This window comes from Eubalaena glacialis, chromosome 20, assembly GCF_028564815.1.
Source record: "Eubalaena glacialis isolate mEubGla1 chromosome 20, mEubGla1.1.hap2.+ XY, whole genome shotgun sequence".
In the NCBI taxonomy this organism is placed as follows: Eukaryota; Metazoa; Chordata; class Mammalia; order Artiodactyla; family Balaenidae; genus Eubalaena; species Eubalaena glacialis.
The window spans coordinates 22,302,875-22,317,843 of NC_083735.1; the positions used below are offsets into that span (position 1 = coordinate 22,302,875).

Genomic DNA, 14,969 nt, shown 5'->3' on the forward strand with positions numbered 1-14,969 from the left:
GGGTGCAGTGAGCAAGCTACTACAATAGTCTTAACGATATTTTGGAAGCCAAAACTAAGGCAATTAGCAGTAGGATTGGAAGAGACCAGGGATGGATTTGGGAAATATTAGAGGAGGTAAAATTGACCACGGTTAAGAGTTTGATTTGGGACGTCAATGTTACTAACAGAATATAGTGACCAGACACCTTTTTTGGGGGGTGGGGTGTGAGAAGTGTACTGAACTTGAGGAAAAACACAGCAGGCTGTTGGAAATTTGATGCACCTGCAGGTAGAATGAGAGAATCAGATGTGGGATTTAAATCACGCTCAGTAAACTTAGCCCAAACCCCATCTTTATACTTCTTCATTTTTCCAACAAATTGAGTCTGTAATGTGCCAGGCACTGCATACCTGCAGCTGTGGACTGAGAGGCAGGCCCTCCCGGTGGCCTGTGCAGTGAGGTGACTAGTTCATTCCAGCGTCCGCAGGGCCAGGTAGGGAGCAGACAGTAAATGTTTGTCGCCTGTTTCACACCTGAGTTAATCACACACACGCCAGGCTGATGGCGTTTTTTTTCAGTTGCCTTTCGCAAAGGTGGACACGGAGGGCAGACATTCTGTATCCTTAGGCTATTCGAAGGGCCTCAATTAGTGCATTTGGCTCTTTTTTTGAATTAAGAAGGATCTGCAGGAGATAAGTGGGGTGGCCCTAATCTCTTTTAAAACATATTGGAGAGTGTGAACTCAACTGATGAGGTGGGTTTTCCCCCCCCCAAACAGAGTCATTCAGATGTAGTCCATTGACATTTGAAGTTCTCAATAAAAACATGACCTATGAGGATTTGGGGAGCAAGAGTTTTAAAATATGATCCTCTTCTCATCTCTTCATGGGGTCCACCTCTTTTCTAATCCCAGTAGACACGAGCTTTCCAGGGAGTCTGGATAGCCCGAGTGCTTCTGTGTTGAGATGAGAGGGGCACAGTCTTTTCTTGCTTCCCTCAGAGGGGAGAAGCATTGTAGATTGACTGGGTGCTTTAAAGGCGGAGGTCTCCTCCTCCCCTTCCCTCAGTGCTGCCCTAGAGAAGCTGCGTAAAGGGCACCACTGAGCAGCGAGGCCTTGATCAGAGGGTGCGTTACTCACGAGGTCCGAATGTGTACTGCGTCAAGTGTCATGCCATGGGGACTTGCTGTAAAAAACAACATGTGAGAAGATAAAAAGCCCAGTGAGGGATCCCTGTGTGGAGTGGGCTGCTTGTTGTGACCGTGAACCCCCTGTCTCTGGAGGTGCTGGAGCACAGGCGGGGTCCCAAGGATGCTGTTGGAAGCACCCCAGCTGTGCACGTCCTGGTCACCATCCTCTCCAGCTCAAGGGTTTGGATGCTGCTGTAGTGACTGCTTACTCCTTGGACTGGTCTGGCACACGTTGCTCTCTGTTTCCCAAACTCCAGTTTTGCTTGTGAAATCAGGATCACATGGTGCCATTTCACAAGAAAATAGAATTTTCTAATGAGGCTGTAAGCTCTTAGAAGACAGGGATAAAGTAAAATCTTTTAAACCCCCGCAGGGTCTAGCTTGGTGCTAGGACTCTTCATTCTTGATTGATTAATCACATGGAGCTTTCAGTTTCTATGCGTTTTTGTTCAAAGATAATGATTTACAATTATATTGCTTTAAGAAACAAAAGATGGAATATGCCAGATGTGTCTTTTTCTACTGAGGAAGTAAGAAATATTTTCATGAAATATTTTATTCTTGAAAATTTTTCATTGGTATAAATCTGAGGGAACAATATAATTCGGGTTCTCAAGTACCAGCAACTGAAAAAGGCCTAATTTAATTGTTAAATCTAGATTTATCTGTAGAAAAGCAATCATTTAAAAACTAGAGTAGGGACTTCCCTAGTGGTGCAGTGGTTAAGAATCCGCCTGCCAATGCAGGGGACACAGGTTTGAGGCCTGGTCCGGGAAGATCCCACATGCTGCAGAGCAACTAAGCCCATGCGCCACAACTACTGAGCCTGCACTCTAGAGCCCGCGAGCCACAGCTACTGAAGCCAACGTGCCTAGAGCCCGTGCTCCGCAACAAGAGAAGCCACCGCAATGAGAAGCCCACGCATCGCAAGGAAGAGTAGCCCCCGCTCGCTGCAACTAGAGAAAGCCCGCGCGCAGCAACAAAGACCCAGTGCAGCCAAAAATAAATAAATTTATTAAAAAAAAAAAAAAACTAGAGTAAATCAGGGAGCTATTAACGAGTTTTATTATAGTTTTTTTTTGGATGAGGCATTACGTGTCTTTACACCCTTCCCACAATGAATGCTTTGTTTTATAAGCATACATTTTGGAAGCCTCCAAAGATGAATAGCTTTAAAAGAAGAGTCAAGTTATGTCATCTGTAGATGTACTGAAAATTAGTTTCTGGCCTAGACTTCAGTTTTAGAATCTATGTACCTGTAGTAATTGATTGTAGTATCATAAATGAACCAAATAAGTGTCTGAAATTTTGAGTGCAATTGGATACTAGTTTAGTTTCTCAAGTAGTGATGGAGAACATAGTGAAATTATCAACAAAGCTTTTTTCCCTCAAATATTTGAAATTAAATCTGTCTGGGGACTGTCCAATACTATTTTTGCTAATGGCAGGAATTAAAATGTTTTCCCTCTTAAAAAAGCTGACTCTTATCAACCCATTTCCTCCAGAAGCAGGATCACTGTGTACTCTCCTAAGACCGTGCCTTGGTCAGTCTTTGTAACCATGGGATCCCATGTGCAGTGGTTACACATATGGTCATTTATAAATAGGATTTCAAAATTGGTATAAAAAAGTAAGATTTACCACAAAAAGGCAAATCTTCTAAACATCTAAGACATGAGTCTTTTAAATTTCAACAGAATGACCTATTTTAAGAAAACATTTTCTTAGGGATGATTATTCATATTATAAAAATATTTTCAGTTTTTTTAAAAAGCATAATTTCCTCCACTAAAATAATCTACTCATAAGGATTTGATATAAATTATAAATTGTAACATGCTAGTGGGTTGCACCTGTACAGTGCTTGGTTCACTGCCTTTGCCTTTGGTGGTTACTGACTAGATCAGTTCTTAACCTAGTATGATGTATTTTGTGGGTTATACAATAATCTTTTAAAAATAATCAAACCTTCATAGTATATTTATTTCAGAGCCCAGCGACTTGACTCTGAAAATTTACAGAGCTGAATCATATGCTGGTCTGCGAGAGTTTAAAGCAGCCATAGAAGATTTAAATGCAATTCTCTTTCAACTGCCAAATTGGCCTGAGGTAAAATTACTGTCTTACATTTGCATACATTTACAAATTTCAACTGCAGGGACTATGCATTCAGTTATGGTTATAAATTATAATGGAATGGATTGGGTGATTCTTTAAATACAATATAGAGTTCTAGAAATCTAAGGTCAATATTTTGAGTGGATGAACATCATGACAGTTTTTTAAACTATAAGAAACCTTTGTCTCCTAACCAAAGAACAACCTGAATTCAAGGCACAGAAAAAAACAGACTTTAATATACAGCATTTCCTCAAAGGGATACAACTGGCCCTATTGCAGAGCTGGATCCAAACTGGTTATCAATGGAGGAGGTTTTAGCAACGGAAAGAGAAGAGGTCCTTGTGGCTGAACAGTTGACTGAGGATTGTGATGGGAACTGGATGATTAGGCTGTGGTTTACTGTGGTAGATGGGGTCAAAGGAGGTTGCCTTGCCCATGCTGTTTTAAAAAAAGACTTGCGGCATGTATATAATATATAATCAGTTTACTAATTCTCCTTTTTATCAAACTGCCAAGGCAAATTAGTTCATCTCCCATATATATTCTTTAAACTAGAAGTCATTTTTTTATGTGACTTTTTCCTCCATTCAAAGCTGTGCCTTTGAGGACAGTATAGTAAGGATGCTCTAAAAGTTATAAATTAATAAGGAAAACGATTCAAAATCCCGTGATGGCATGACTGGTTAGTACAAGTCCAATGAATGTTAAGAGGGAAAATGATCGTACGGACAGCTTTACAACTGTTAAAAAGAAAGAACCCTCTGGACTTATCATTGAAGGGATACAATTAGAAATGTGGTTTTGAAGTCATTTTCTGGGCCTCAGTTCCCCCATAGGTGCCTCTCCAGGGTAGGGTGTAAATATGCCTTTAAAATGCTTGGGCCTCCTCAGAGTCATTCAGAGTTTCAAAATGAGTATTTCCAAGCAGACTTTTTTTTGTTTTCCCCTTGATACTGATTTTTTAAAAAAACAATTCCATCCGTAAAAGTCGTGTGTATGTGCTTTTATTGAAGGTCTACTTCAGGAAAGGAAAAGTCCTCCATGATGCTGGTTTTTTAGGTGATGCCTTACAACTGTTTCTTCAGTGCTTAGCGCTTGATGAAGATTTCGCACCTGCAAAGCTAGAAGTAGAAAAGGTAATCAGTTTACCAACTATAATACTTCAAGGTAGGGCTACGACACAGGTCTTTTTACAAATGCCAATTAGAATCTTGGGGTAAGAACATAAGGAGTGTCCATAAGTCAAATTCAGTAGCAGTTTGCCAAGTAGTTTTCAGGCTTATATACTTATTAGCATACTGAATTCTTACCGAAATCAAAACATTTCATTCAGAGATAGTTAAATGCATTATTTTTGCCTAGTTAAATTTAGATGTTCTCTAATAGTTTGTTCCATGGGAGCCAGACTAATCATCCTTAATTAAACATTGTTGTCATGATGTTCCTGCTCAGGAATTTTTATTGGCTTCCTTTGCCTCTCATTTCAGGTCTCAACTTTGCTTGCTTTCCATGGTTGCCAGTAGTATTGCCCCACTCGATTTGTTTTGCCTTAATATTCTCAGTACTGCATACATCCCTTTCCAAAGTTTGTACAGTGATGTGTCAGTAGGTGTTAATTAAGAGGAAAAAGGGAAGGGGGTTCTCCGATCAAATGACTTTGGAAAACATTGGGTCGAACCAAACAGATTTCTTCGGATTTTGTCAAGAGTTTTTGCTTTGCTAGCATGACAACAGCATTCAGCGTTTGCCAGATTTACCCACAGAGCATCTGGGATGACTAGAGTCTTTGAAAAACGTTTTGGGAAAATCTACCCTAATATAATTTCAGTGCCCTGTCATGATGCTCCCCTCGATGTCCCCCAAAGATGCCACATTATTTATTACCTTCGTAGTGTTTCTCAGAGTGTGGCTTTTCTTCAGAATCATCTCGGGTGCATGGTAAACACAGAGATTCCTGGGCCCTACCAGATACCTTTGGAATTAGAATCTCCGGAATTGGGGCATAGTTTAACAAGCACCTTGGGAGATTCTTATGTACCTTGAAGTATGAGAATTTTGAAATTTTTCTCAGATTCCAAATGCCTTATGAATACAGCGAACATTGCTATATCCTCTATAAGGTTTGTTTGCATACATGTTCTAGCCCACTGATTTAACAAAAATTGGTTTACTGTTGTGTGTTTTCTGACTGTTCTCTCTTTGCTAGAGTGATCGCCCTGGTGAGATTGCAGACTTTTTAAGGGTTTATGATTTTGCATTTTCCATGCTGCTGGATATCCTTATACTTCTGTAAATATTTGTTTGTTTGTTAATAAGGTCAGGTGAATGCAAAATACCTACTGCCTTGAAATATTTATTTTTCCTCAGTATTTTTTTTTTGTAAACTGTGGTATAATTTACGTATAATAAAATGCATGGATTTTACAGTTCAGTGAGTTTTGAGAAATTATACAGTCACGTAACAGCACCCCAATCAATAGAATATTTCCATCATCCTAGAAAGTCCCCTCATCTCCTTTCCAGCAAATCCCCAATCTCCCTGCTTCCAGAGGCAACTACCATTCAGATTTCTATGACCATAGAATAGTTTTGCTATTCTAGAACTTCGTATACATGGAATCATACAGCATATACTCTTTTGTGTCTACATACTCTTTTCTGTCTGGCTTTTTTTGCTCAACATAATATTTTTGAGATACATCCAGTAATTTTTTTTCTTTTTTATTGTTTACCAAGTATCCCATTGTATGAACACACCACAGTTTGTGATATTCACAGTTAGTGGCGATTTTCATTTGGATTGTTTCCAGTTGATGCTATGGACATTCTTATACAAGTCATTTTGTGGACATACGTTTTTATATCCTACAGTAAATACCTAGGAGTGGAGTTGCTGTGTTCTAGGATGGGTGTGTGTTTAATACCTTTTTTTAAAATCGGGAAATGTAAAAACATACCCAAATTTTAAAATATTTGTTCATTATAGATGGGGTATTGCTTGAGCACATACAGATACACACACTTTTGTTTACATTGTATATATTTCCTTTTTAATTACATTGTAAAGACTCATGAAAAATTCTGATTTTTGTGTATTGAGAGACAGTACAGCTGAAAAACCAAACCTCCAAATTGAGGCTTTAAGAAATCGTCTGCTGTACATATACACACAGCTTATTTGACAAGCAAACAAATTTGAATCCCTCTTATTTCCTTGTGGCCAGGTTCTTCCTCTGTCTTAACCACTCTGCTTCTTTGAGAGTTTTAGACATATTCCTGAGAGAAGCACCCAAGATTTTGATACTGCAGCTGCCTCTCATATCGGACAGCTGCCATTTGGTGCCACAATTAATGCTGGGCAGTGGTGACTGACTGTGCAGGTCACTTGTTCAGGGAGAAACTAAATTCAGTGTAAACACATGGAATTTTAGAGTTTTGTAGTTAAAGGTCCAAGTTCACATAAACACTCTTAAGTCCACCTTAAAATATTATACATTGGGATGAACCATGAACTATTTTGAAAGGATAGGACTCACTGATGTTCAAAGGTAAATATTTTCCACTTCTCTTAAGATCTCTTCTTTCTACAAATCTCATATTAAAACGTCAACCTTGGACTTCCCGGCCGGTCCAGTGGTTAAGACTCCGTGCTTCCAATGCAGGGGGCACGGGTTTGATCCCTGGTCAGGGAACTAATAAGATCCCACATGCCTCGGGGTGTGGCCAAAATAAATAAATAAATAAAACGTCAACCTTTACCTTGGGTACCTTCTCAGGCTACTAAACTCACCACCCCGTGCCTTCCTTTTGAATCATGTATTTGAGGTGATTTGACCCCATTGAGGCACACCTTGGTTTTGCAAGACTTTTTAATCAATATGGAAGTTCTGCTTTTTACTTAACCTTTTCCTTCCCTGCTCATTAAAAATAAAGTTGGCTACAAGTTTTCTTTCTTTTTCTTTTAAATTGATGGATAGCTGACTCGGAATATTATATTAGTTCTAGGTGTATGATATAGTAATTTGATATTTTTGTAGATTATACTCCATATGAAGTTATTTGCTACAAATTTCCCCCAAATTCTTAAATATTAGGTAACTTCATATTAAATTATCCTCAACCAAATATTTTATATTTTTCATTACTTTTTATAATATTTCTCTTACAGATTTTATGTGATTTATTATCACCTGAAAACTTAAAAGAAGGCCTGAAGGACTCTTCCTGGAGTTCATTACCATGTATTAAAAACAAACCTTTTGGTTTTCCTTCAGTAATAGAAGAGTCTCATTGTGCCAGTGAGCTTAGCCCAGAGCAGGTAAGGGGGTGAGTAAAGACAATCATGGGTCTAGTGTATCCATTTCTTTACAAGTTAAGATCTTCACTTTCTAGTTTCAAGTACTAAAAATCTGTTTAGGTACTTTCAACCTAGTAAGCGTTGTCTTAATAGAATTTCATCTGTGGCCTTTTATTTTATACTGAAAACTTTTATGTAAAGTATATGCTCATTAATCACAAATTTAGGTCATTCAATGTCAAAAAACTTTCAGTCTCTTGGAAACTATAGAACATTGTGTTTATTTCAGTTTCCTTGGAGTAGGAACTATATTAGCATAACTGCTTTAACCTTATTGTGATGTAAGCCAGCTTGATGTCCAGGGCTATCTAAGTACTTACTTGCCAGGGCTTTAGAATTAAAAGTTGGTGCTGTTTAAATGAACAATAAAATGAACATTTTAAGACATCAAAATTTCAGTTTGGTTCTGGTGAGAATAAGGATAGTAAAGAAATACAGTTAGTTACCCTTATTTGTTGTATTTTTTGTAGAATGAAGAAATAGCAGAGGTCACTTCAGAGACTGTCAAAGGAAGCCTAAACCATGCTCGGTCAGCACAGGCTATAAATTCAACAGACATGCCTGCCAGAGAGGATTGTTTAAAAAGAGTGTCCTCAGAACCTTCACTCTCTGTTCAAGAGAAAGGTGTTCTGCTGAAAAGAAAGCTGTCTCTCTTAGACCAGGATGTGATTGTAAATGAAGATGGAAGAAATAAGCTGAAAAGACAGGGAGGTAAAAATTTCACTACACTCATATAAAACACATTGATTTATTTAGAATGGCCTTCAAACTTCTTCCTAAAGAAGATAACCCCATCTCTTTGTTTTAATAGAAACTCCCAATGAAGTCTGTACGTTTTCATTAACTTACGGTGACATCCCAGAAGAATTAATAGATGTCGCAGATTTTGAGTGTTCTCTCTGCATGAGGTAAGTATGTACAATTTTATAAAAGATGAATATTTTATATTAATGTAAATAAAGTACAGAGTAGATAAAGGTAATCTACTCTAATAATAGGCAATGTGAAGTAACAGAACAGTGGATTAAAAATCAAAAGATATGAATTTTAGTCCTAGGTTTCCCTTTCACATCTTAGGCAAATAATGTAATCTTTGAACCTTATTGAGCTTTTCCTTACTTAGAAAGTGGGGTCAGGGTTTGTATAGCCTATACTGAAGTCTTGTAAGAATCAGACGACTAAAAATAAAAAGTATCTGGGGAATTGTAAAGTACTATAAAAGCTCTACATGTTATTATTGAGACTCCATGGTTTTAGATTTGGGTAAGAATACAATGTATTGTGTGTATGTGATTCTATCTTGTTTATATATCTTAACTCTAAAATCTTTTTTTAAGTAACATTGGATAAGGATTTCCATTATGTAGAATGCTTGTAATTCTAAGACTGACAGTTTAAAAAGAACATTTTCCAGGTACATAAACTGTGCTGGAGGCAAGGGAACGGTGTAAAGCACCCAGCACTGTCCACACCAGGCCGGGGGTGACGAGAGGTATTTCTGAGCAAGTCCCTTAATTCTGAGTCTTGGCTTCTTCATCTGTGAGGCGAGGGGATTAGACCCAGATGATTTCTGAAGTACCTATACATCTAACAGTACTTCTAGGAACTTCCAAAGTATCATGTTTCAGGAAATAATTATAAAGTAAGAAAAATTAGTTTTTCCATATTGTTTAAATATTAAGCCTCCTATTTCTTTAGGATTCAATGGTAATAATTTGGTGGATTATTCTGTGAATTTCATATAGTAAGGCTTTTATAAGCTTGTTAAGAAAACCAATTTTAAAGTGATGATAAAAGAATCTGTACAAAAACAAATGAGTAATTATTAATGATATAGTTTACATCATTAATTTTGCACTAAGTCTTTGAAATCTGGTGTGTATTTTAGATGCACTGTACATCTCAGTTTGGACCAGCCCCATTTCAAGGGCGCCGTAGCCACATGTGAGTGGCGGTTATGTTAGTACAGCTCCAGGCCCCCAGTGCAGGGTACCTCTGTGGATGGTGAACTTTTAAACGCTTCAGGAGGATATACTTGTATTTACCACTGCCCCTTCTCTCCTCTCCTGCCCACCAGACCCTCCTTCTTCCTCCTCTACTCTAAAGAGAGATTAGTGTTATGGTTCCATTATTAGTTCGTTCAGTTTTTCCAATGGATAGTTTATTGTGAAAACTAACATGTATTTTGGTTGATTTCAGGTTGTTTTTCGAGCCAGTAACAACCCCTTGTGGACATTCATTCTGTAAGAATTGTCTTGAGCGTTGTTTAGATCACACACCATACTGTCCCCTTTGTAAAGAAAGCTTAAAAGAGGTAAACATTTTTATGCTTATCTGTTTATTGGTCTTAAGTGTAGCAACATGGTTTGATTTTATTCAGCCATAGCAATGATTAATAGGTTCAGAATAAATTACACTGTATATGCTGAGTGACCAAAAGGGATTCTGTTTCGTTACCCGTATGCTAGTGTTAGAGAAAAGTGACTTTGGAGAGGGGAGGAGAAAGCAGGAAGGGTCTGAAGGCCAAGACCCCTTACTTAATTTTTTAAACAAAGGAGGTGTGGTCAAGTACCTGGTCAGGAATCTATTGAATTTTAATGATGACAGTATTGGGGAAGCCCAACTGCCCTGCCTCCCACCACCATTTTTAGGCTAGATTTCAGGTCTAGTCCAATCCCCTTAACATCTGGAGCAACTGTGTCCAGTAGAACTTTCTGCATTGATGGAACTGCTCTGTATCTGTGCTGTCCAACATGGTAGCTACCAGCCACATGTGTAGAAGGAACTGTATTTAAAATTCTGTTTAATCTTAATTAATTTACATTTCAGTAGGCACATGTGAGTAGTGGCTACCGCATTGGACAGCACAGCTCTAGAAAGTGGTGGCCTGGCGAGAAGAGAGGGAGGCACAGCTTCCCACTTCCCTCCTTGTCTAGTAAGTGAACAGCACTAATCACCTGCATTAGGAAACAGCTGCATCTCAGGTGGGTATCTTCCATAACCAGTGGCAGAGCAACACCCTCTCAGTCGTGCTTGAGTGACTTGAAGTCCCCAAAGGTGAGGCCAAAGCCTTCGAATTCTGAGTTCCAGTTGCAGTGGTAGCACTGATCAGGGAGAGTGATTCTGTCCCTGGATTGTTTGAAGAAAAGAAATGTCTTCCAAATATGAATTTAAAAATTGATAAAACCATTTTGCTATTGAAAACACAGTTATTTCCTATACAGAAAACATAGCTCTGTACAGATATCATATGGCATGTATGTATTGTTATAGCATAACCAGCCTATATGTAGTAAAACAGAAAACCACATAAAGAATGTTCACAAAGTCAGGAAACATAAGATAAAAAAAACTTCCTTCTTAAAGAGTTTGTTAGTTATTTCAACTAGTATACTCACTGTTTTCAGGTGAAGTACTCTAAACATGCTGTCTTTCCTGGTTTTCCAGAGTTTTTAGATACGCTCATATATTTATTATGCTTTTTTCAGATTAACATTTAGATACATTGCTTTAAATTTAGAGTTCTCTCACCTGAAAAAATGTCTGGAGTTTTAAGGAAAATAAAATAAGGATATTATTTTAAAACATAACATACTGTTTAAAAATAACTTTATCCTTTGTCCTGACCTGAAGACACCCTGTATAATATAATTAGTAAAGTCTAAATATATATTTACAAGGATAAAATTGACGTGCTCTACAGTTTTCTACTTCTCCTACCTGTCATTTCATTTTGCTCATTTTTTCATTTGAATACATTTTAAAGACATGATTTTTGCAGCAGTATACTAGTCCAGTGATGTAACATTTTCCTATTGTTGGGTATGTAAGTTGTTTTGTTTTGTTTTAGTATACTGTGGTTTGTGTCTTTTGACACTGGTTTGTGTCTTTGACTCTTTCCTTAGGGTAAATTCCTGGGAGGAGAATTACTGGATCAAAGGACGTATATTTATAAGACTCTTATTAAAACCAATTGCCAAATTGCCTAGGTCCCGAGTAATGTACAAAAATAGATTCTTACCAGTACTGTAAGAGAGGCTGTACTTCCCAAATTTAATACTTGAGTCTTAAATTTTAAAACATCTTAATTTAATAGAAAACAGTAATGAAACTGCTTTTATAGTATCTGTCATTTGATTAATTTTATAATAAACTCTTCAGTTATGTGTGTACATATTATTTGCTCAAGAGTACGTCTCTCCAGTCTACAGCCCAATGGTTCTCAAAGTATGTTCCCCTGACCAGCAGCATCTGTATCCCCTGGGAACTTCTTAGAAATACAGATTCTCAGACCCTACCCCAGAGCCACTAAATCAGAAACCCTGGGGTGGGGCTCAGCAATCTGCATTTTAACAAGCCCTGGTTCATGCTAAACCTTAAAAACCACTACTATAACCCATTTCCCCACCATTCATATTTCCTACTCTGTACTTCATTGGATAATGACAAAACTTTTTGCTGGATCTACAGAGAAAAAGGTGGCTTCTCTTGTGATTGTCTCCCAAGAGTTTTTCCTCATTACTTTTATTAAATAATTGGTATTGGGCTTTTTTTTTTGGTCCAAAATCCTGCACACACACTGACCTGGTCCCTGGCCCTATGCAGTTCTTAGTTTAGTTACAGAGATATAATGTATCCCTGTCCATGTAATATAGTGCGGGGTATGGTAACTGCCTTTTATATGGTAAAGGGTTAAGTAAGGGATTCTTGGGAGACAAAAAAATAATTAACACTTTATGCAAAAGGTAGAATTGGAGCCAGACCCTGAAGGATAGTCAGATGGCTTTTGGCAGTTGGAAGAGAGAATAACACAAAAATGCATGAGGGTGGCAGTGTTCAGAGTATTAAGGGAGTGGCACAAATGGACAATTTTATACAGAGGGTGGCTCACATAGGAAAAGCAGCCTCTTAATTAAGGGGATCATTAGTCATAGTGGGATGACAATGGAAGGAAAATCTGAAAGAAAAATTACCTGGAAACTCTGCCACTGAAATGGGGGACAAAAAGGAGTAGTTTTGCTTTTCTTAAATAAGGCAAATGCATCATTTTCTTCATTCCTTATCTTATTTTTGTTTCTCAATTCAAATGTAGTTTCAGATACTCATGCACTGTGAGATGGAACTTGGCCTTTGGTGTGGGAGATGGCAGGGCAGCGCTGACTGCTGCTAATAAAGATGTATGATTATAGCAAGACAAGGGTCTTATATACAGAACTTGGTTCAGGTTGCAAGTATGTGTCTTTAATGCTCTTGAGCTAAGCCTCAGGCAGGTTTACCTGTTTAGCACCATCCATTGTAATGGTCCCCCTCGCTAATTAATTCAGAACTGACTGTATAAATATGTAATAAAGACTTTACTATATCAAGTTAAACTGTTTTGCCTGTTTTATACTGTAGGAAAAAAAGCACTGGAATGTAAAATAATATTGTTTTTCAGTATCTAGCAGATAGGAGGTACTGTGTCACACAGCTGTTGGAAGATTTAATAGTGAAGTATCTGCCTGATGAACTGTCTGAGAGAAAAAAAATATATGATGAAGAAACTGCTGAACTCTCACAGTAAGTTTCTTCTCATAAAAATTAACAATCAAATTACGAACTACTACCCTTTGAAATAGTAAGGAGAAGCCTCACAGCAAGCTGGGTTCTGTCTTTAATTCAACCCAGTGTAGTCAAAGGCATATTTTAAACAAATACTGGCCACCTTCCCCTGTCCTCAACACACAGAAGTTTTTAAAAGTTCATTTGGTAACTTCTAGATGTTCTGTTGGGAGTGACTGACTCAGCTCTCTGCACTGAAGCAGTGTTTTAGGTGGGGGAGGGGTTTCCTCCAGTGACATCAGGCTGTGGAATCAATCGGGAATGGAGAGCGGTGAGGTGGTTGCTGGGAACTGCATCCCTCAGGCATCAATCATGGTGGTGCAGGGGGAAGGTGGAGGATAAATGGCCTGGATTGGCAGGAGGGTTAGCCAATCAGAGGTTTGAAGGGGATGGGACCTTGAGGCCTGAGACTGAAATTGGAAGGGGTGACTTAGGGGCTAAATTCTCAATTAATGAAGATACTGTTAGCAGAAATGACTTAGTATCAGCAAGGTGAAAAACCTGGTGGTAACTTTGGGATTCAGTGGTACCACTAGTAAGAGCACATAAAAGCTAACTGGGGCTGGGGAGGTTGGACATGGTTTTGTTGCTCTGTATAGCTTTCTTCTACCTTTCTTTTTCCTTTCTCTTCCCCTGTCTTTTCACCAGTCTCTTCTTGAGTGTCCAAGTTTCTTTCATGGGTTTCTAATTTCTTAACTCTCTTTTTTTCCCACTTACTTTTAACTGGACACTAAAGAACAAAATTGTCATTTTTATATGCTGTTTCTATTTTTAAAAAATACAGATTAAACATTTTATATTTCTAACTTTCTAAGAAAAAAATAATTGTGCTTGCAGATTTTCCTTTTCAATATGTGTCTACCAAATGTCTTCACTGGGCCAGTGGCCTTCAATAGAAGAAAGGTTTCTAATCTTTTCTAGAAGTTGATATTGATTTGTCTCCTCATGGAACTGATATTTTATTGGGTGATTTTATGATAGAAAATATTCTGATGTGAGGATTATAAGCCTTTTTGACCAACACTGCAAAAAGCTGGGATATAAGAATGCTTCAGATATATTTTTGAAATACTAAAACATAGTGACAGGACCAGACCCCTCACAGAAGAGAGGAAATCCATGGATGACAGAAAGAGTAGTGATGTGAGGGAAGCTGAGTGCGATGGAGAGGCTTCAGGGAATCTTGCTGTGTACTAACAGGGCTATTATTTTAAGGGGTAGCTCATCCCCTGGTACTTACAAGTTTTGCTAATTAAGAGGTATACTGGCTTCCCCCCCCCCCCCGTTTTTATGTTCATAAGAGTGCTCAATGATGGCAGAATATACAGTTTTAAAAGTAGAGAAACTAGGACTGGTATGTTAAACGTGTGTATTAAATATTGCCTTTACTTAAGTAATTTGTGGTCTTTTTGAAGAAAGACTAGAAAATATTAGTGGGGGGGGGAGCCATAATCTGTAACCCAAACGTAATCGTCATTGGCATTTTGGCATATATCCTTCCCAATTTTAATGTATATAAATACATTTTAAATAAACATGGGATCATTTTAATCCTATCATTTCTGTAACTTCCTTTTCTCATTAATCTGAACATTTAAACATAGTATTTTATGGTTACGTCATAATTTATTTTACTGGCCTTCTCTTTTTGCTTCTAAGTTTTGGCTACTATACACAGTGCTATGTTGAACATTCTTCTAGTACTTGCAGGAAAAAAGT

The 14,969-nt window shown here is 37.9% G+C and overlaps 1 protein-coding gene and 1 long non-coding RNA gene across 2 annotated transcripts in view; one reads left to right on the plus strand and one right to left on the minus strand.

The window, feature by feature from the left end:
* LONRF1 (LON peptidase N-terminal domain and ring finger 1) overlaps positions 1–14,969 on the plus strand; it is a 44,587-nt gene that overhangs the window by 10,804 nt on the left and 18,814 nt on the right. Inside the window, exons 2-8 of the mRNA XM_061177183.1 lie at positions 3,162–3,280; positions 4,306–4,428; positions 7,461–7,610; positions 8,120–8,360; positions 8,461–8,557; positions 9,849–9,963; positions 13,087–13,208. Coding sequence (XP_061033166.1) covers positions 3,162–3,280; positions 4,306–4,428; positions 7,461–7,610; positions 8,120–8,360; positions 8,461–8,557; positions 9,849–9,963; positions 13,087–13,208 — 967 coding nt within the window. The remainder of the gene's footprint in view (positions 1–3,161; positions 3,281–4,305; positions 4,429–7,460; positions 7,611–8,119; positions 8,361–8,460; positions 8,558–9,848; positions 9,964–13,086; positions 13,209–14,969) is intronic.
* The window catches only part of LOC133081343 (uncharacterized), a 72,617-nt gene continuing 61,928 nt past the window's right edge, over positions 4,281–14,969 (minus strand). Inside the window, exon 3 of the long non-coding RNA XR_009698782.1 lies at positions 4,281–4,413. This is a non-coding gene — a long non-coding RNA (uncharacterized LOC133081343). The remainder of the gene's footprint in view (positions 4,414–14,969) is intronic.